General features: G+C 40.3%; 1 protein-coding gene across 4 annotated transcripts in view; it reads left to right on the top strand.

Annotated features, from left to right (window-relative positions):
- Positions 1-13423: 13423 nt before the first annotated feature.
- exoc6 (exocyst complex component 6) overlaps positions 13424-23664 on the top strand; it is a 49409-nt gene continuing 39168 nt past the window's right edge. For all 4 annotated transcript variants that reach the window (XM_084341640.1, XM_084341639.1, XM_084341638.1 and 1 more), the window contains exons 1-2: positions 13424-13733; positions 23423-23594. In XM_084341640.1, the coding sequence (XP_084197766.1) occupies positions 13636-13733; positions 23423-23594 (270 nt within the window). In that variant the 5' untranslated portion in view covers positions 13424-13635. The remainder of the gene's footprint in view (positions 13734-23422; positions 23595-23664) is intronic.

Genomic DNA, 23664 nt, shown 5'->3' with positions numbered 1-23664 from the left:
GAGCAGATTAGGATGGTAAGGTGTTTGGTGCATCAGGAGTTGACGTCTCTTATTTATTTTGTCTCTTGACAAAAAAGTAATAGAAAACATGAGAGACATTTAAGAGAATGTTGCTGCATGGGGCTCGTTGTTCAGAGAGGTCTTAGTTTGAATATCAACCTGACACTGTTTAGAGGACAGATCCATCTGATGTCCACCCAGGCTTCCTTTTCTTGAGACATGGCATCAGTTCAACCTCCAAGTTGTGTGTCAGTGAGACCAACACTTGAAGACATTCTATGAGTATATTTATTTAACATTGATAGGTACGTTCCCCCACAGAAAGACAGCAGGCGGGCTTCTGACCTCAGATATGTTTTTATCCATGTGGTCTCTGTCCCTGACACTGTCCTTTGTCCTCTGTGTCTCTGTGTCTGCTGAGATGTCTCTCTCCACATTCAGACGTCAGTGATGGTACCCAGAGGATTTGCCTATCAGTAACAGCACATGTTCTTCTGTTCAACATCAACAAGCTATCTGAGACCACACATGTGTCTGCTAGGGCGTATGACTGCACTGCTTTACTGAGCACCCTGCATGTGTGTGCATGACTCTCTCTCTCTCTCTCTCTCTCTCTCTCTCTCTCTCTCTCTCTCTCTCTCTGTGTGTGTGTGTGTGTGTGTGTGTGTGTGTGTATCTCTGACTCTCTTTCACTTCCCCATTTTAACAACAAGCCAATTTCACAACAGTGACAGACAGGCTGGGTTAGCATGCACATGTTGTCACACACACACACACACACGCACACACACACACACACACACACACACACACACACACACACACACACACACACACACTGACAAGTTTAAGAGATTGTGTGTGTTTGTGTTGAGAGTGTCAGCTGTTGTTTTTGTTGTCACTATTTATATTCTACATCTAAGCGATAAAGCTGTGATGACGGTGTTGTGATGAAGCTCAGTCATGTCAGTGTTGTAAACCTATAATAATCATCATGAGTTTAAACGGTTTGTTCTTATCTAACTCTAACCCTTTTATCAATAATAGCTTATTCTTGAAAATGTACTTTCAAAATATAAACATTTTTCTTTTAATGTTACAACTTCATTAACTGCTTTGTAGTTAAACATGCAAGATGTGATTTCTGCCACTAGGGGTCTCTCAATCAAAACTAAATGTTTGCTGAGTGTTGTGTGGGGAGGCCCGGGCCTGGTGCCAGGACAGAGCCGCTGCTCAGAGCCAGTCAGCTCTGGAGGAGAGCGTCCAGGGCAGAACCAGACCCTCTGGAGGAATTAACACCCAGAGTCACATCAGCTGGTCCTGATCCAGAGCTGTTAACCAACAGGAGGAGAGCTCTGAGAGTTTTTAATGTTTGGGATTAAAAAGTGGATTTATTTTCACTTCCTGAATGCAGGTGACCTCCACTGGCTGCTGTTTCTGTACTGTGATGGTGGATTTTATTTATCATCAGTCCCATTTATCAACCTGGCTGCAGTAGATCCACAGAGGTGACCTCCAGTGTTGTGTGTTTGTGTTCTGTAATGTTGACTGATGACTGGAGCTGCTGGGAAATGTACTTTACATCATGATCATAACATTATAGAGAGGAGAGGGGAAACATAAGAGAGAGGATCAGAGTCTCGGGTGAGTGCTGAGGTCAGTGAATTTAAACAGATGTTGCTCACTAGTTTATGGCTAGTGTACAGTAAAGTAATCACTTTGAACATTGTTGGAAATGTACATACATAACTCAACAAAATATATAACGAAGGTTTTTAGACCTTTTATTTACTTTACTTACATTTTATATATTAACGTAAGTACATATTTGAGGTACCTTTACTTTGCCTGAGTAGTTAAACTTACAGGCACTTTACAAATGAAGAATTTAAATAGAAAACATTCTGTATGATGAGCATGTCAAATGTGTTGTATTGTTAGAAATTCAAAATTGTTCAAATAAACTACAACAATAACAACAATATATTAGACAAAAAATAGTTCTTCTGAATGAAGTACAGTTGATACAGTAAGTATATTATTGTTTAGTTGAGTATAGTATGTTATATACAAATGCTTAGGAAATATTTTTCATGCAGGACTGTTTTGTTTCTGTTATATTTTGAGAGAAAGCTGATAGCCATCTGACCATCAGCAAGAAAAGGAAAAAGAGAGGAAGGAGGGGAAGGCAAAAAATTAGAATCAGCTCTAAACAGGAGAAATCACTTCAGGCTACACAGTCAGTCATACAGCGTTCTCTGCTCTGCTTTGATTCAGCAAACTCAGGTCCAACTCAATCTGCAATACTATCACAACTTCATATCTATCTACTGGGGTCAAACTTACAAACTCAGAAAACATGGATAATGATAATAATGTATGAAAATACATAGTACAGGAGCCGTTTACAAGCCCGCGGATTACCTCGATCTGTGTCATTTGCATGTAGCCGTTAAAGTTATACTGGTCGACTCTAACCCAGAGTCCCGTAGGCAGCTCTGGAGGACGTAGATGACCCACATCAGCATGTCTTCCATAACACACCTGCTCCATCAGGGTTCACACACATTCTCCATTTAAAAAATGTCCAAACTTCTCTGTAGATTTTTGAGACAAATATCTGTGTGTTTATTATGTAACTTGATGGATTCTAAATCCCATATAGGCTATGTTACATTCTATCTATCTATGCCACTATGTTGCCAAATAATTGGCAGAAGATTGAAGGTAGCTCATACAAATAAAATCATATATGCTTCATATGTCATATATTAATATACAGGCGAGCAGAAAAGAGGTCACAGCAGCTACACTCCATGTAACGTCAGCTCCACCATCAACATGCCCACTCGTCAGTGACCTGCTCTGTTCACAGATGGGCTCAGTCGGACATCACACAGACTTTGTACCAGGGAGCGGGCAGGGTGAAGACAGTTTAATGTCCAGGCCAACTGATGCAGCCGTGCACGTGTGAAGGCAGACGCAGGCCTGTGTCACCCTCCTGCACAACCTCAGATTGCTTGGTAAATGATGCACAACTGATGCCTCATGCCAGCACCCTGTTAAACCTCTGGGCAGAGGGTTGGTTCTCCAGAAAGTCCTCTGATCTCCACACCCAGTTTTACATTTTTTGACAAGACTGTCTAAATTCACCTAAATTACATTAGGCTCATAATATACCTTACGTACATATGTAGTGTACTTTAAACAGTATATTTTGACAAAAAGACATACATCGTTTTTGGACTGAGATGGGCCCAAAACACTTTAAAAAGATCCATATACATGTTTGGTGCGAGGGAATATCATCAGACTTGGATAATGTATTGAGTGAACGGGAGAAAACTTTTTCTGGTCTCTTCTCAAGACAGTTTGAAAACTTTGATGATGAACTTTATGAACAGATGAGGCAACACGTCAACTATACTCATAATTATGGTTTTTAAAAGTTTTAGTTAGAGAACAAGTCCAAAAAGCAATTGACACTGCTAAAGTTAGAAAAGCATTTGGAGTAGATGATTGTTGGGTTCATTGTGTTGATTTGATCACAGTATTGTGCCTTCTGTCTGGATCAGATCCATTATAACACCTATTCTAAAATCCCCATTAGATGAGCTGAAGGTGCCACTAAACTAAACTATCGGGGTGTTAGTCTACTGAGTACAGTGTATAAATTGTATTCTTTGATTTGAATAACAGATTCGTAAAGTCTTTAGACCAGAATAGTTTATTGGAAGAGGAGCAGAATGGGTTCTGAAAAGGACGAGTATGTATAGATCATATTTACACATTATGTACGTTAAAATACAATAAGTCTACATTTGCCTGTTTTATTGATTCCATTTGTACTTGTAAATATTCTTCTTCATGCAGATGATATTATTTGGCTCCGGATGATACTATGATATTATAGTTTTTATTTTGTTTTGTTTTATTTATTTATTTAAGTATTTATTTTTGTTTTGTTTGTTTCATTTTGATTTGAGTATTGTGTCTTGTACTTAGGGAGCTGTGTTTGTTTTATTTTCATTCATTCATTCATTCATTCATTCATTCATTCTTTCTTTCTTATGTACATACATAAATTAAGTTACATAAATAGGTAGTTTTCTTTCTGAAACCTGATCTGGGAGTGGAAGACAAAGGCCCGGTACGCCTGCAGTATGTTGTTTTGGAAGTCACTGGCCGTTTCAGTCTGAGGCTGTGTTGTCCATTCAGTAGTTGTTCTGGAGCTTTCAGTTATATCACACACAGTCCTCATCAGCACATATCCAAACTCCATCAGCTCATGAAACTCATGTCATATGATCAAAAGCTCCAGAACAACTACTAAATGGACCTGAGCTCAGATAGTTTTGTCAACCACTCACAGAGTTGTTTTTTTCTTAGATTTTTCTTTATAACCTCACAGAAAAAACTCAATCTGCAGCTGCTACCACTACATTTCTCACATCTGTAAATTTCATGAATGAATCTCTTTACGGCTTCACAATCAGTCGTATCAGACTGGCTGTAAAATGAGGTCTGAACATCAACAAGCTGAGGATCTTTTAGTCCCAGTCTTCAGCATACAGAAGACAGAGGGAGACCATTATCTTTGTTTGCCTTCCTCTTCTTAGTGTTTGATAAATCTGCGTAGCAGGATGAGCTTGACCTTTTCATTCAGAGAAGCAGAGGTGAAGAGGAGTCCACATCACTGCAGACAGAAAGACTACACTGCAAAGAATCACAAGTCTGGCAGGAACTGTGATTCAGCATGCAGACTGCTGCTCCACCTAGCATCAGGAAACCTCTTTATAATGTTTCTTATCCAAGGTAAGTCAGCTTGTTCCTGTTGAATGTTATTCACATTAACAATATAATCACAGTTTCTCCATCGATGGCCACTGAACACCTCCAGCATGAGGAAAGTTCATGAGGCAAAGATCTCAGAAACCTCAGGATTGACTCTTGAGAAGGTAAACGTGAATAACTTACCTTCTACCCATTAATGAACTTTGACATTAACCTAATTTTGTGGAAATAGAGAAATCACCTGGAAGTACTTTGAGACATGGTCTCCTAAATCATACACATGTGGAGGGTGTGTGTACATATGTTAACATTCCTCCTGGTTCCTGTCCACTTGTAGGAGACAGGAGAGACAGCTGACAGCCTCTGAGAGGTTTAAGTCTGCTGAGCAATAATCATGCGTGTGTGTGTGTGTGTGTGTGTGTGTGTGTGTGTGTGTGTGTGTGTGTGTGTGTGCGTGCCAGTGTAAGTGGTGAATGTGGCTGAGTAAACTAGATGCTATGAGAGACACTCAAAGACCCATCAGAGCTTTTTGTCCTGCTGACAAGAGCTCTTCACGGAGACAAACATCCACCTAGAAATCCACTTCTTAAACGCCGGGCCCATTGTCCATGACTGTTCCCTCCAGCAGCACTTCAAAACAGGCTCCGATCAGTGTCTTAGTTCTGCTGTGCAGTTTGATTTGTAAAGGAATATACACAGTCAGATCACCTGTAATCATCCGCTGCCTCACTGGCTCCAAAGGGATGAACGTGTCACTACTGTTTCAGTTGTTCTTCGCTGGGTTCAAGTGATTAACATTGATCATGTTGTTACAATACAATGCTCTGTTGGAAGCCTTGTGTCCTGACATTAATGTGGATCACACTTAATACGAATAGTCACCCAAACTCAGCTGCAGACCAAGTTCAGCCCTCCCTGATGGCAGTGCAAGTCCGAGCCACTGGGACCCCAACTCTCAACCCACAGGACCCAAAGGATTTACCACCAAAGCCCTGGTGCAAGACACCACAGGACAGTGCCAAAGGTCCAATAACACTCAACTGATCCTGCAGTCAAACCTGCGGTAAAGTTTTTAAGTCTCATTCACAGAGTTCCTCCCTCACCCTCCGACTCTCTCCCAGGAGTTATAACGACAGGCGACCAGATGAAACACACGGTTACTTTGAGTGAAACGTGTGGATTTCTCTGGTTTAAACATTGTTGGAAACATTTGGGATCATTTTGAGAACACAACTCAACAAAATATATAACAAAGACCTGTTGTTTTAAGAAATGAAATAATGTATAGATGAGCAGAAAGAGTGATCACCTTGATCTAATATCTTTAATTCATTCATTCCATTAAAAAAATCTTTTGGTTTCCAGTATTTCAGGGAGAACAGAAACATGTTGGTGGGACAAATCTGTAAAATGTGACTACAGAGCAGAAGAGCTGAAGAGGTGCAGACTGCAGAGACCAGAGGGCTCTCTGTGGCTCCCTCTGCAGGTCAGCATCAGTCAGTGCCGCTTCACCTGTTTACTGAGGGTGGAGGACAATCAGTTCAAAGTATGAATAATACACACAATCGGATACTACTGACAGCTGTTTGGAGTATGAGGTTAGCTAGTTAGTATCCCCATAGTAACAATGACAAAATAGATCACACTGATAATATTATATTTGATGTATAGTGTGATTGATTTTTTTTAGTTTCACAGTATATAATTATTATTTTTTAGTTTCACAGTATATAATTATTATTTTAGTTTCACAGTATATAATTATAATTTTTGTTTCACAGTATACAATTATTGTTTTTTAGTTTCACAGTATATAATTATTATTTTTTAGTTTCACAGTATATAATTATTATTTTAGTTTCACAGTATATAATTATATTTTTTTAGTTTCACAGTATACAATTATTATTTTTTTAGTTTCACAGTATATAATTATGCTGGAATCCTGTCGGGGCACAAATACAGACGTGAATCAGTTGAACTTTCCAGAACAGTAACTATAAAATACTTCATATCAAAGCTTACTGTTAGAAACTCAGCTATATATTCTGAAGCCAAAACAGACATCTACGGTAACAGATCAACCTCAGTAGTTCAGTGGTACTGAAGGTGCCTGTACTATACACCACTAAACAATACTAAGATTTTAAGACTTTCAGTCTGAAGATAATGATGCAGCGGTGGGCGGGTTGTGAAATAGTCAGTCAGGAACATAGAATGATGGGGACACAATGATGTTTAAATAGCAGCATCCAAAAATCAGTTCATGGTCTATGTGCAGAAAGACGATTGGCCAGGTATCATGATGAAAAATGTTTATGAATGAGAGGCTTTGGCAGCAGAGGGAAGAAGAAGTGACGGAGAGTGAAGAGGAGGAATAAAGGCACATGAAGGAGAAAATTCCATCATGGACTTAATGTGGATGTTGTTCTCCAGGATCAATAAGTTAGCATCTTCACTGCCTCATGATTCAGAGCAACCCTGCAGCACAGTGCTGTGTGTTCACCATTATGAGAAAGGGGTCATAGATATTCTGAGAAGATTATTCAGATATACCTTAGCACGTTTTATCAGTTATATTGAAGTTGTACTTTTGATTATATCAAAAGTCAATTTTTAATTATGCCAGTGTAAATCACACCATAGCTCATTTTGCCTCCTCCTTGCAGGTGCACTGTCATGAAACTGATAACCTCAGAATTATCAAGTAGTATTTGAAGAGTATTGAATTTAAGTTAATGTGTTTAAGTTTTAACAACTTATGAGTCTACTTTACTTTGTAATTTTGTTGGGGGGGTTAGGGTTAGGGTTAGGGTTAAAAAAAATGAGTGGGGGGGGTCAATCAAATGAGCTAAGGGGAGTGCAGACATCAATCAGTGACAGAAGTGCAGACACAAACCAAGTTGCAACAATAAAAGCATCCAATACAACAAAAAACTCATGCAAATAAAAACACAGCACGCAACAATATAAAATACTTAAAAACCGTCACTTCTGCCCTTTGACATGTGATACACACATACTTATTCATATACTAAGCTTACTTTCCCTGTTTCCAGTCTTTGTTGCTAAGCTTTTTGAACCCAGATGGCAGCTTTCTATTTGTTTTGTCTGCAGATTTGTGTTTTTCCTAAACCGTCAGGCTCAGAGTGAAAACACGGTCCTGCCGGCCCCTGGCCTTGTTTTAAACATCTGGACAACCTCCCTGGCTCAACCGTGGACCAGCTCCGTTCCAGGATGTCCTCCAGTCCTATTTGTTTGGAGTGTCATTTACAATGGAGGTCAGCAGATGTATGGCAGCCTGTGCTCCGGACAGACACGGGAAGCTGGCAGGAAGCTGGCAGAGCAAAGAAAGGAAGAGCACATGGAGAGAAGAATAGGCCTAGTGACAGAGACCCTCACTGCTGTGATCCATATATCCTCTCTCAAAGGGACACATGCACAAAAGATTAACACTTCATATTAAGTACACATCATAACTGTGTCCAAAGTTTACTAACAACAGTGGTGATGATGTAGACAGTTTGTAAAGGCTGGTGCTTAATAACACACACACACGAATGTGAATCAAGATGGCCGAAGAACATTATCATGAAGATTTGTCACATAGACACAACAATACATGTTAAATAAGGTTTAATTCTACTCATTAAGTTGTCAAATGATCTTTATAATACTTTATAAATACTACAAATACTGAGTAGTTGATAAACATTATGTACGAGGCGATTACAAAGTTGTAACAGATGTTTATAAGCAATTAGATATTATAATAAAATCAAATATTTTAATAGATATATTTTTCAAAAGAAAAAGAAATTTGTTTTCAGTGTCGTCTCCCCGCTGATTGGAATCAAATGTGGGTGGAGAAATAGTAAATTGATTAATGATGTCTGCCTGAACATCGCTGCACCAGACAGAGTTTTTATTTAAAAATATGAGTTTAAATCATTTTACAGAATCAGGAGGGACTTTGTAAAGTCTGCCAATATCACTTTTACAATGAGACTTCAGCCTGGCAGGTGGAAGCCAGATAAATCAGTTCATTATGGGGATTTGCTCAAGTGATGGGATGATGTCCTTAACTATTTTAACCAATCACTGAATGAATCCTAATTCTCTGACTGCCTAGCCTTTCGCCACCTCGTCTTACAGCTGCTGAACGTTAGCAATAGCCTGAAGTGCAGCTTTGAATGTGTGTGTGTGTGTGTGTGTGTGTGTGTGTGTGTGTGTGTGTGTGCAGAATGTTATCGTAACACAGGTTTCCTAAACCTTCAAATTCTCAGAAGAAATGCATCAACACCTGATCACTCATGTCCGCTGCCTATGCAGGAAGTAGTGTGTCCTCTATCTCGTGAGGAGGAAGTGTGGGTGTGGAGGTGGAGGTGGTGGATGGTTGTGTAGCACATCTGACCTTCATGCAGAAGAACCACATTTGAGTCTCATCATAGACATGAAAGTATTAACTCTGAGCAAAATCTTCCCCTAGTCACCACAAGGTGTCTTAGTTGCGTAACCCAAAGCATATCTGAACCATAGTTTGTTTACCATAACTGTAACCATACTGAAGTTGCCATGCGTAGATATTACAGAGAGGGAGAATTTAAATGATTTAAGTGTTTTTGGAAAGCAAAAGCAGAGTATGTGTGTGTGTGTGTGTGAGAGAGAGAGGGAAAGAGAGAGAGAAACAAAGCTTTCTATGCATTTTCCATTCATCTATCTGTCAGCTTATATCTTTACATACATTCCTGCCTCTCTTGCCCCTATTGTGTCGCATCAAGCCATCTGTGTGTCTGTTCCTGCAACTCTGACACATTTCCTATACTGCTGGTGTGTGTGTGTGTGTGTGTGTGTGTGTGTGTGTGTGTGTGTGTGTGTGTGTGTGTGTGAATGAGAACCACTTCATGTTTTTGGTGGGGTAATAAGGAAACTCATAGTCAGGGCTTTTGTAAAGAGCGTATTGTTAGCTGCTGCGTCCACACACTCCTAATGGGCCAATCCGTTTGAAAAAGAATAGCAGGAAATAGAAAGTGGTTGTGTGAGTGGGTCAAGGCTGCTGCCTTACTCACAAAATGTGGTCACCTTTTTGTGGTACCATAAATGTTATCCACACCCAGTTACACACTGACACACACTGAGAGGTGTGTCAAATATGACTTATTACACCTTACAGTGAATGTCAGGCAAATATGATGAAACCCAAGTCTCTGTCTGTTTATAGTAACACACAATGACATACATGCAAATCGAACAGAGACACACAATATGATAATAACAAACATGACACCTTCTATATGTGGAGAGTAACTAACATCTACTCTGCTACATTTCAGAGGAAAATGTAGTTATTACTCCACAACACAGCACAGTGGCAATGAGTTCTGTACTGAGGTCTCGCTTGTAAATGAGATCTTCATCTCAATGCCAGTTCCTGATAAAATAAAGTATATACTGTATACTGGTGAGCAATGTTGCAAGACAGTCTTGGGTTTGATTCCAGAAGTGGCCACATGGGGAGCCTTGTGGGGCTCCAGAGGAAGCTGCATGTAATCTGATAAATCACCTCCAGTGATGTCACCGAGTGACTAATGCCGAGTTCGTGGTTTCTGTAGATCCAGAAGCTCGCCGGCGTGTCGCTGATGTCCCCTGGATGTCTAGCGGGCTATATATCTGGTTGAGTCACGAGCAGGCCGGAGAGGCAGGGATGAGATACAGCCAATCAGAACAGACACTCCTCTGCTCCCTCCCTCTCTGACCCCAGCCTCATCCTGCATCTATGTGTAAGAGCAGGCTCAATAACAGCCTGTAGTTTCAGGATACGTACACACATTTGTTCAGTATTCTGAGGCAGTTTGTGGGCAGTGAGCAGACTGTTGCAAAAATGATCTATGCTTTCTGAAATCCATGGTTCACTCATATTCTTTTCCTTTCTTGCTTTTTTAGCTGCAAATCTGAGCACAGACAACTCAGACTTCTTGCACTGCGTGTTTCCTGTGTCATGTGTTGCCTGTGTGATCTTGTAATGTGTGACATCTGTCAATGATCAGTCATGTAGTGAGAAAAGACGGCAAGACTCCCGATTACAAGACAGAAAGTCGTGTGGTGTGAACAGCACAGAGATCTCATGATGACTTTGAAAGTCATGGAATATTGAATTAATTCTGGACAGTTTAAAAACAAATGATCAAAGTGGAGACACTGAACCAGAGATAACACCTTTATTATTTCACGGCATCTCCTTCCTTGTCTGAACATGGCTACGTGGCCACAGCTGAAATTAATGCATACATGCAGATTTGTACCACCTGAGTGAACCCACTAAAAATAGGCGAATGTCTGTTTTCACAAAATTTTCAAGCGCATCTGATTATCAAGTTCCAGTCACAGCCGATAAACACACATGATCATTGGAGTGAATGTGATTGTACACACTCACTGACATCAGAGAGTGAAGCCAGATGTTATCTGATTCAGTTTAATTCACTCTGTGACACCCAAGCATTGACCTCAGACATGTTCTCTGTTCCAGAGGTTTAAATATCATTCATATTACCTCTTTTTGACAGTAAGAACTTTAGCACATGCTGCATTCTAACTCTCTTGGTTGTCATTGATTCATTCATTGATTCATTCATTGTTTTGAACTATAAATCAACATCAAAGCTCCAGTTCTACAGCTGACTGAATGTGGCTGACAGGCAGGACTCTTCATGGTGTTTCTTCTGAGTCTACAGTGGGTGAAATAAATGGATACACAGGGAGCAGCTTGTTTTGTTGGCTTCAAAGTTCAGTGAATCACAAGGTCTCATTTTCCTGTTGCTGGCTCTTTCTGCTGACCATAGCAGGGGCCCTGGAGTTCACCACACAGACACACTCATGCACACACACCCAGTTCTTGGTTTCCGTCTCTTTCACATATAGTGATTTTTAGTCTTCGTACCATAATACTGAGGAGAGAAATGGCCAGTGACAGGGTGCACGCTGCTTTACCCGACCCTCCCAGTCAGAGTGAAGAGGAGAACAGAGAAGAAGAGAAGGCCTTTGGGAATATTTTTGCAGAGTTAGAATCTGTGGACCTGCCGCTGGGAACCACCTTAAGGTAAACTCATGCAATGTTTTTTAAAGGTATACTAGGCAGGATGTTCATCATAAACAATCACTGACTCACACTAAATAACTCAATCCTCACTTATGACCAACTAGAAGTGTATTTTGCTGTGTTCATGACTTGGGTGTCAGGGATTCTTGAAAAGACAGAGTCTCATTCGCAGGTCATACACTTTTACTTTCATCCGACCAAAGCTGATGGTGGACTCATTAACCTGACTCGCATACTGAGTGATTTAAAATGCTGATTGATATTGTAACGGTTTGGGTCCGTGCCTCTTGATTAATGGATTTTATGAGAGTGTTGGAGACGGGAAAGTTAGCCAAAAGTGCACAACCACACATGTCTGGGTTTTCCACAATACTCGTTGTTTATTAACCACACATCAACTTTACAAAACCCGGCTGTATGGCTACTACCTCATCATACATGATCACAGCAGTAGTACCATGAACCCTGCATTACTGTTGAGCTGAGAGGCAGATGAGAAACAGGAGCACAGTTACAGGTAATCGTTCATGGTGACAGTGCCGCTCAACTAACATCAAGGATGAATGAGGCGGAACAATGTCACTAGGCGTCTAGTGAAATTGTTCCCCATTATAACACACACACTCCACAACACGCAAATAATTTTTGTGCTTTAAATTATTATTACTGTCATTAAAACTGCACCTTATCCTCTTGCACCTCATGTTCCACTTACCTTTACTCCTCGATACCTCAGTATATCTATCTATCTATCTATCTATCTATCTATGTAACTTAGCAACACAGCATGTCTTAAAGGTACATTCCACAATTTAAACTTACAATATGCACACCAAGAGATGCCAAAAACAAAACAAAACATATGTATATTTGCTTAAAATACCAAAGATGTAATGGCACTTTTAGCATATTGCACTCTTATAAACACTTTAAACATCCAAAGAAACTGGATTTATGAGCGGCAGCAGGTGCCCCAGGTATTCAGGTGCCCCAGGTATTCAGTCAGGCTTCAACCAAGTGACTGCTTCAGACTGCTGGGCCCACGTGCAGCCTTATGTGAAAAGCAGACAGTCATGGCTGAAAGATAAACCACTTTCCTCTTCTGATACTTTTGGGTGAAATTAGTCTCTAAATCTATATTTTGATTTACAGGTGACCATGTGTGATTATAATATTCTCCTCAAGAGAAAAACAATCAATCAAAGATACGACAGCATCAGTTTTAAAGTGCTTTTTGTTTAATGTGAAAATATAATATTATTAATATTATTTATCAAGTAGCCTATCAGACCTAATTCAATAACATTAATGTAATATTAACTGGGATTAGTATATTAATCAGAATTGCTTTAAATACTTAAATATAAAAATAGAGTAATGATCAATAATATCATCAAATATCAATTCAGGCAGTCTTTCTCATTATTTCATTACACACTTGAATTATATTGTTCGGATTATCTAAATCCTACAATGGACACAACAGCCAACGATAGGTCCATGAATGTGTTCTCCATGTCGGCCCCCCGCTGTGTTGAGGTAAAGCTTTGCGGATGTAACGACCGTTACTGTAACGCAGAGGATCAGCGGATGCAACGACCGTTACTGTAACGCAGAGGATGTGAGGAAACAGAGTGCTGACTCTGAAGTCATTGCAGCTGTGATGCGTCCCCCACAGGCCGGAGCTCACACTGACATGTAGTCCCTCCGCTGTAGCTGCAGTCAGCCAACACACAACAATCATGGCGGAGAATGAAACCCTGGAGTGTGTAACGGAGCACGAGCGGATTTTGCAGGAGATTGAGAGCACCGACACGGCCTGTGTCGGTCCCACTCTCCGGTAAGGTTTTATAGCTTCTTAGCGAGCCCTCGCCAAAAATAATGTCTGTGTGTTTGGTCGCATCTGCTGCTTTATCAGACCTTTTGTTCAAGAGCTAGCTCAGCTACCCTAGCCACCGGTAGGCTAACATTAGCAATTTTAGCCAACAGGCTACATGGGGTTGAAATGAAGCATGAGCCTAGCTGGCTTGTTAGCTAACAGGCCAACACTGACCGCTGGTCCATCAGTTAAATGCAGCTACAGTCAAACTGTGTCCATGTAGTATTTCCAGCTGCTGTGTGTTGATGGACGGCTGCTGACCTGTCATCATGTAAACATCATGTGTGGGTGTGGCTGTGGGACATCTTCTCATCATTATGCAGCTAATGTCAGCTAACGGTGCTAACAGTTTCAGCTCGCTGTTCAGCAGAAATGTGAAAATGATTGCTGCTGACAGTCCGTTACACCGGGCTTTGTTACGTCACCTTGACCACCTGGTGTCGTCTTAAGGTCGCCAAAGAGCCTGATAGCGGTGGAAGGGGATGTTGATCGCTCATGCTAACGGTCTGTAGCACACTGCATTGATTATGATTGGTAGTTAGCTGGCTTGCTTCAGAGGCCATAATGATTGACGTTAGTTTGACAGGCTCGTGTCTAGAACCACTTCCCCTCAGCTGAATGCCTCCATCTCTCTCACACACCTGTCTCTCAGACGTGCCTGCAGGCTGTGGTTGTCTCCAACATACCTGGGGAAACTAATGAATGTGTGCCCTGAGGGTGACGTTAGTTATGTCTCTGTTCGTTTCAGTTTCAGTGAATCATATATGGTGTTATCAACACAGCTGACCTAGATGCTGCAGGTTAGCTGTTGAAAAATGACAGTCATGCCCTTTGCCTCTGTTGGTTCCTCCTCAACAGTCCTAAACTCTTTTTTCAAAATGTGAGCGCAGAGAGACACTATTAGTGTGTTAGTCAGTACTAACTGAAGCATGAACTCTGTTTAAATTATTCATTCTGTTAAAGCGGTCATAATGTTTGTTTACACTGACGTCTGAGTGGAAAACCACTGCATCATGCTCCAGATGACGGAGGCCTAATTTACTTGTTGGTCCACAGACTAAAGAAAAAGGTAGTCTGAGCTGTCATTGTTGAGTAGATACCAAAGATGCTATCAAAGCAACACATTGCATAGTATATGCAGAACAGTCAGATAGGTCAGACACAGTGTTAGTCATTTCTTTAAATGTCAGTCACAGCTGTGCTGACATCACAAATCGGCAAGTTTGCTGATTTCACGTATCCTCGAAATGTGAATCAACAGCTAGTTGTCTGCTGTTGTTAGGATTAACGGGTTCATCCTCATACTGTCAGTGAATAGATCCTATGTTAAAAGAAAAATTGATTATTGTATGGTAATGCCATGTTCTGAGGCAGGTGCTCTGGACCCCTACAGTCATGACTGGAGACATTATGTGGACTCAGACTGGACAGTTCTTCAAACCAGCCACCCTAACAAGTTACCTGCTGTAATGACGTGGTGTCCACTTCTCTTCTTCTTTACTAAATGCAGGTGAATGTGTTTGCTCATACTAGCCGGGCATTTACATATACCCTCCTCTGGATGTGGACTAATAAATGACTTGACGAAAGGAGGAAGTCATAAAGAGATGAAGTCATAAAGTTGTTCTGCCTGATACTATTGTCTCTTGGGGTGTGTGGAATGACTTACTGACTATCTGACTTTTCCTAGTTTCTCAGGCAACTGTCATTGATATTCAATCTTCCAAATCACTAATGAGGAGGCCTGTGTCATCATAAACATTATTATTGTTATTGACATACATGTGGCCTGTTTCAAGAAGCAGAATCAACTTACTCTGGCTTTCTTTGAGGTATCTGGCCTTGTTAAACTAAAAACAAAGTGACTTTGAATACCTTAGATTACATCCTGTTGCCTTTGATCAACGTCTGTGACGTAACATATTTGCACACTGTCCAGTGTTTCCCACAGAATGGCCTGTAGTGGTGTTTATATTTGACAACCTGAGATGAGACTGATAAATAATCAATCTTTGAGAATTGCTTTAAAAGTTTGCCTTCATAGTGTTGCTTTATTGTCCAATGCACACACACTGGGTTGCTTGCCTTCCTGTGTTTTTCTCCCAGTATGTGTTTGCTCTGTTGACCTTTTCCATAACCAGCATGTTTCCTAAAATCATACCTCGCGTTTTGGATGTTTTCAGCCCAGATTCTGTTTTTCAATGCAGCAGGTGAGCCACGTGTGGAGGAGGCTTGTTGTGAATTATGTAACTTATCAAAACTATCGAACGTGGTACTGAATAATATTGCAACAACCAGGTGCACTTACAAGCTTGTACTTAACAATGACATAAGTAAGCCCACATTAAATGGGAGAGGTCGCATCACAATCAGTACATTTATAGAAGGGATGTGGTACCAGAGAACATCCATCAATTCAGTTCAATATCCCACCAATTGTATCGGTGAGATAAAAAAATGAAAGTAAAATGCTTAAATGTGTTGCCAAATATACAGCTGTTAATATATCTGGGTGTCCCACGCAAAGTCTATGTGTGGGTAACACTGGACTTTGAATACTATAGATTACAGTCACTTTCACATTTTAGCCAGAAGACTGACATTTGAATGCATTTGATCAACATCTGTGATGTATAAAAACATCATACCTGCACACAGTCATAGTCGTTGTGGTCTTAATACACTTATGCACAGTATAAAATCCTAGCCCACCTCAGAGCATCTCTCCTGATTGGCTGCTGACAACACTGTGAGCCACAGCAGATGGCAGCAGAGGAGGTTTCTCCAGCAGCTTGTACAAAAGCATTCTAGCTTACTTTGCTAACATTCAGTCCTGGAGCTGAAGGCATCAGAGCAGCGAACAGCGCTTTTCTATTCCTGTTGCAGTTAGTTTAGTAGTTGAGTCAAGTTTGTTAAAGTTATAGCCTGCCATGCTTTTGCCCTGTGTTGCTCTGTCTACAAAGAGGCAGCCCTACTATGACCAAATGTTTATTACTTTAAAGCAGTGTGTAGTGTAGAGTACGACATGTGGGACATTCCCTGACCACACATTTTGCGGAACTGCGGCAATAACGGACCAATTCGGTTGAAACTGTAAGAATGTCACAACTCTTTTATTTGCCTATCTGTGTGAGCTGTTGGCACCATACCTACGACAACACTGTGGACTGTTTTCAGACTTTGCAAACTAGTATTTGCAGTTTGAAAAAAACACCAAAACATTAATTGAATCTATAGTCAAATTTAGTGACGATGTGAAAATTACTGTGTGGTTGTTATTCTTTCATTTTCAAATGGTGTAAAACATATTACAAAGGTAGGATGAAAAAGCATAGTGTTAACCCAGAGGCCGCTGCAGGCCGGCCAAAGTAAGCTTCCTGCTTTGGCAGGAAGCAGGAAGACAGAGATGTATTTGCTTCAGCAACCACCTGCTCTCAATTATTAATAACAGGAAGAAGAAACCTCTATGGCAGCATAGAGGCTGATGATCACTGTGCTGCATGGGCGTGCATGTGTCCAGTGTGCGGTACTGTGCCATTCATTACATCAGGCTGAGCTCTTCACTTCAACTCCTTGAGGTTTATGGTAATCAGTCAGTCATTTATCAAGAACACCAAACATTAGCCAGCTTTCCATTTTCCGCTCTTCTCTGTGTCATGAATTGAATACATTTATAACTAGTTGTTTTCTTTTTCTTGACTGCAAATGTATTTAATTAGTATTTCATTTATTTTGAACATTCTGTAATACATTACAGATTGATCAATAATGAAGGTATAAATTCTTTGCAGCCATAAAAGAAACAGGAATTGTGAGAAAGCCCTTTCCCTTACAGCTCTGAAACAAAACAAACTTTGGACTCTGGGAACTTAAAACAGAAAATGTCATTGTTATCTCTTGGATCAGATATATTACCTTCAACTTGTCCTCTGGTACTTGAGCCGACTTCAAACAAATAAGGATCGGCATGTGATTAGGTGAGGCAACATCTGATTTGTTTAACAAAATGTCTCCAACTGTTGGCCACTGTGTCGCTCCACAGAGTGAGAGTCTGATGGCAGGGTTTTTGGCTGTATGATTAGTGTTTGTCAGAACAATGGGCTTTGAGGAGTTTGGCGCAGTATACGGTTAAACAGCAAAATGGGCGGTCCAAATATGGAGACAATTGGTAAAAAAATATTGATATATCAACAAAATTAAATAAGAAAATTAGGTGACATTGCGATTTAATAACTGTGTGACAAAAAGAGAATTTTTGAACAGAACTAACAGATGTCAAGGGATTATTGTCAAGTACCACCAGTAGAGGGGCTGGATAGCCTTAGAAAGAAATGAACCACCTGGAAGAGCATTGATAAATAAGAGTACAAGATTAAGAGATAAAATCCTGACAATACAATGTCTGTCTCTTACTGACCTGAGTATTTTTAATAATATTTCCTATTTATTTAAGCATATAGCACAGGCCTTCTTGACATGGTTATATGATAATAGTATGATGAGTATAGATGTAGCTCTATCTTTTATAACCATGCATGTGTTTGCATTCCTGGTTCATAGTCTCAGTCACCGTGACAGGCTAGTACAGCTCCAACATGTTGGTTGAGTTAGCCTACTGCTAAATGCTGTTGAGTACAGTTTAATTTAAGTCATAAAATGTACTCGCAGTAGTCGTCTGAGTTATTGAAAGAACTCAACATGACGTTGTGTCAGAGGAGTTTTATCAACACAAAAGGCAGAAATCTAATAATCGACCCACCAACTACCCCTTTATATAGCTAAACTACCAGTGTTCCCAGCTGACCATGAAGTGGAAGTTCAGTATTTTTAAACCTGGACTCTACATTTACATGTCAGAGTTAGAAAGTAACATCCTTGTTGAAATTAATTTGTATGCAAATAAGCAGTCCAGGAAACCCCTGCACCTGTATCTTCCTAGATTCCCTGGAATACTTATCAGCTATGAGCTTCTAGATAAAATATCATGAGAAGAATTTAGCCTGAACGAGACTCCCACCGACACATATATCTTTGGCAGGTGGATAAAGACACAGGCAAATATACAAATGTTCAGACAGATAAAGATAAGACTGACACAACTCTGAATTTAAATGAATGTTATCAATTTATGTTATCTCACCATCTCTTTCCAGCCTGTCTGTTTTGGTCGGTTTGTAGTTGAAAAGACATGAAGGGAACGGAGTTCAGCCCTGTTTTTTTTTATAGATAAAAACAAAGAAGAAAAGTGGCGTTAAATGAAACGGTCACTAGGAAAAGTGGTGTTCTGAAATCAACATGGATTTTTGCATAAAAATGTCAGTGTTTCCCAAAGTTTTCAGGTCATTTATAAATATGATGTCAGAGATGGTCAGATATCACAAAATGACCCTGTCCATATAAATAAAGATAAATTGAATTGAATTTTATGAAATTATGAAGGTTGCATTTCACTACGTTGTCACTAGATGGAGCAGTTACTCCAGCAGAGATGAGGCCATATAGGATTTGTGGGTCTGGAACCTCATTCATCATTTCCTAATACCACCTACAATACAAGCCTAGCTTGTTTTATGGCTGTAGAATGAACCGTTGTAACTTTAGTTGTGTCTATGAAGGCTTGTTTGTCAATGTACCTTTTTTTTGTAAAATTTTCACTGTCTGCTTTAAAGTTCCTCTCCTGGCATCAATTAAACCCCTAAAAGCTCTTCTTTATTCATCACAATTACAATTAGAATCTCTGCGTGGCTTTAAAGTGGCTTAGATGTAACTCTACAACTTTGCTTCATGATTTATGCAATGTTTTATTGATATGCAAGGTTCCTTAGGTTTGTGACATATAAAACCCTGGCTGTGTGAATCTGTTGTTGGTATACTGCAGTTCTAAAGCCATGCTCAGCTATGTTGTTGACTAGTTGTTTTTCTCATGTCTTGTGTATATATATATATATATATATATATATATATATATATATATATAAACAGCATTTGGACAGGTTAACCAGTTTGAAACTTGCTTTTCATCTGGTGTTTTTTTTTTTTTTTAAGTCATATGTATAGTAGTTGCAGGTAGACACACTTAAAGGCTTCAACCTTTCTGTTTTGAACAAAGTGCATCATTTGATTTTAGTCTCCGAGTTTGACCTGATCTCACATTATGTGCCTGCTTCCTGCTTGATGTACCAGATGAATGTGACATACTGCCCATGTAAACACAAGAGGTAGTAACATTGTATCAAAACTAGATTTAGCATATTAAAACAAAGAAACATCAGGTGTAAGAAGAATGCAGGGAACTGTTGAAATAAATGAGTACATAGCAAGAGAGAGGACAAAAAGAAAAAAACAGGTTAAAGCGACTATTCATTAGTCTCACAGGTTTTGGAAATAGCTCAGGTCTTTGCTACTTTTTTATTTTTACAACTTACAGTAAGCGAAGTGTTACAATTAGGGCTGCTGAGCGATTTAAACAGTGAATCTAATTACATGCTGTGTGATAATTGAAAATAAACAGCACATGCCAACATTTTCTATGTTTAGAATTATTTCAGTGTAAATGGATTTTGGTAGATGAATGAATGAATGAATAGATAGACATTATAAACTCTGAGAGGAGGTGATATGTCGGGCTTGAAGCACTCTGATCGTACGAACATTTCTTTCTGCATGAATTGATCCTGTCAACAGATGTTTTTAAAGCCCCCCTCGTGGAAACACATTGAAGATATTGATGTGCCACACCTGTCAGGTGGATGGGTGAAAGGAGAAATGCTCACTAACATTGATATTAACAACTGTATACATAACATGTCTGCTATACACAATACCCTCTGTACAGTCTACAGACACTCACAAACATACAGTGACTCACAACTGTTATAGTCACATTTAATCTCTCTCCCCCTCTCCCTCCGTCTCTCTCTCTCTTTTTCTCTCTCTCTCTTTCTCCCTCTCCCTCTCTCTCTCTGTCTCTCCCTCTCTCTCTCTCTCTCTCTCTCCTCTCTGTCTATCTCTCTTTCTCCCTCTCCTACACAAACACACACACAGCCATCTGTGCCTGTTGAAGCCAGGCCAGGATAGGACAGAGAGAAGAGTGTGTGTGTGTGTGTGTGTGTGTGTGTGTGTGTGTGTGTGTGTGTGTGTGTGTGTGTGTGTGTGTGTGTGTGTGTGTGTGTGTGTGTGTGTGTGTGTGTGTGTGTGTGTGTGTGTGTGGTTGTTGGATGACCCATAGTGAATCATAGCAGGGTTCTTTACAATAATGTGCAAACAACTGTCCACCCAGGCCTCCCCACGAGCACAGTTGGTTCTCAGTGTTTTTGCAGTGCTGTTGTTCAGTGTGCACACATCACATACTGTATAATAAATCATGGTGAACATCAGTGTGACAGGTCAGACACAGCGCCACTAAGCAATGATTGTATTGGAAATGACTTGGCCCTTGGAGAGGTCTTCATCATGTGTCAGTTCGTTGAAGGAGGACATCTCTGGTACAGCTGAGTGTAACCAGTAGAAGTGTGACTCTTCACTGGCGTCACGCTTCGATCTGATTACGATTCCCCCCTCAGCAGCTTGAATGCATAATGATTCTTGATGCATCTTCTATATAGACAATGCTCTACAATATAAAGCTGCATCTTTTCAACACCCGTATCTATGTGGCCCACCTCAGTTCATGAACATTACAAAACAAACATAAATCTGTCTGCAGTGCATCACCATTGTGCTGTCATATACAAAAATGGGTTTTTCACATAGCAGCTGTAAGACGGCAAACATCACAAACATGACTCTGCAGCACTCACCTCTCGCAGGGCTGGACGCTGCCCTCTATGGTCACCTTTATTGTGTTATATTTTTGCAGAATTCACCATATAGTTTTTCTCATTACATATTTTTCTTATTTTTATATTTTTTTGCTGTCAGACAACAAAACAAATATGAAATATTAATTTAATTGTGGCCCAGTGCATGTTAACCAGCAGGCATTACCAGGCTTCTGTTCTGTGGTGAGAAAATCCTTATTTTTTATACATAAATGCAATCTGACAAAATCAACAGGATCATCCTTCTGACTGCTGCCTTCAGTTTGCGTCAGTTATTCGTGTGCATAGAGGTTGAGCAGTCTGAAACTGGAAATGTGAATTTCTCAACAATCCTTTCTGACTGAATTTATGAACACATCCATGTTTATAGTTTAACAGTCAGAAGGCTAATGGTTACATCTTTAATCATTAACCAACGTTTGCGTAGTTAACTCTGTAACACACATGGACAGGGAAACGACAGATGGACTACAAGCTCGGCAGTCTGTGCACTCCTCCACCTGTATGTGATGCACTCTCGCTAGTTGTATGGAAAGTATGCTCATGTTTCAGCCCACACATGCAAAAAACTTGTGTCACAAAGCATTGTCTACTAACTCTAGTAAAGTTTACATCGACTAGAAGTTTACATCGACTCTAGTGAAGTTTAAACAGGCTTTTTAGCACATTATCATCAAAGCATGTCTCTGTGTTTGTTGTGTCTGTAGGCTGAGAGAGCTGCCCTGCCAATCTTACAGTGCACTGATGTAGCAAAAATACAGCAAAGTCACACCCTATCAAAATACTGAAGAGACTTTTGCTTGTAGAAGATCGTTCCCCCGCCACCAAAAAAAAAAAACCCTGCTCAATTGAAACTGAAAAATCAATGTTATTGTATTGAATTTGAGTTGTTGGCAAAGCTAACATGTTGCTCAGTATTGATGATTGCTTCACGGAGAGCTGTAAATACATCTATGTATAGGGTGTGCATCCACTGTCAGCACAGGACTGTATTTTTACTACATGACATATCCGTCCTTTAGGCAGTGGGCAAAAGCTGTTTGGTTCTGCCTTCAGTTAACTACTGATGATGGTACACACACACACACACACACACACACACACACACATACACACACATATGTACACACACACGCACAAACACCAACCAAAGGATAGTTCCCCCAGCAAAACATGACCAACTCTCAATGCCTCGACTGTGAGACTCACACAATCTCACACCACATGTTCATTTTCTCTGGCAGTGAAACAATTTTGTAACGGCAGAAGGAGACTGACGATGCACAGACAGACAAGAGTCAGCAGCTCTTCAGGCAGCTCTACCTCTCCTCTGCACCACAGTGCATGTTAGCAGGAGTGACAGTGAGTTCCTGTGGTTACAGGTTTCACACCAACAGTGTTGTCTGCTGCTGAAACTTTCTCATGATTCCAGAGAAGAGGTTATTAATTAATTAATTAATTAAGTATGCCTGCCTGTGCCTACCTGTTCATTATCGACCATGATTATTGACTTGATGTGATTATTCACAGTCATGTCACAGAATGCTTCTCTTAAAATGCACTGACTTCACCGATACACAGATACTTACTCCAAAGTAATTCACTGTCACTCCTGCCAGAGGAGGAGGAGAAACGCTGCTCCCAGAGCAGCTGCTGATTCTTCTGTCCGTGCGATTTGTATACTGTGTGAGAGAGTGGTTGGAGAAAGGAGGAACCTTCATTAGGGTTCATCATTTTCATTCAAACAATGATTCAGACAGTTTTGTATTTGTCCATCTTTCCCTTCCTGCCTTACCCACTCTTCTTCTGTCCCATGTTTGTCTCTCTCAGGTCTATTTATGATGACCAGCCCAATGCCCACAAGCGCTTCATGGAAAAGCTGGATGCCCGGATAAGGAATCATGACCGTGAGATTGAGAAGATGTGCAATTTCCACCACCAGGGCTTTGTGGACGCCATCACAGAGCTCCTCAAAGTCCGCGCCGATGCAGAGAAACTGATGGTAAGAAAGATCACTGTAAAGAGGACCAGCAAGAGAGTTTGGTCTGCAAACCATATTGGCTGCTAAATCT

The sequence above is a fragment of the Pagrus pagrus genome (assembly GCF_965226575.1).
Source record: "Pagrus pagrus genome assembly, chromosome: 21".
NCBI lineage: Eukaryota > Metazoa > Chordata > Actinopteri > Spariformes > Sparidae > Pagrus > Pagrus pagrus.
The sequence above is the reverse complement of the archived record's forward strand: the minus strand, read 5'-3'. Positions and strand labels throughout refer to the sequence as shown.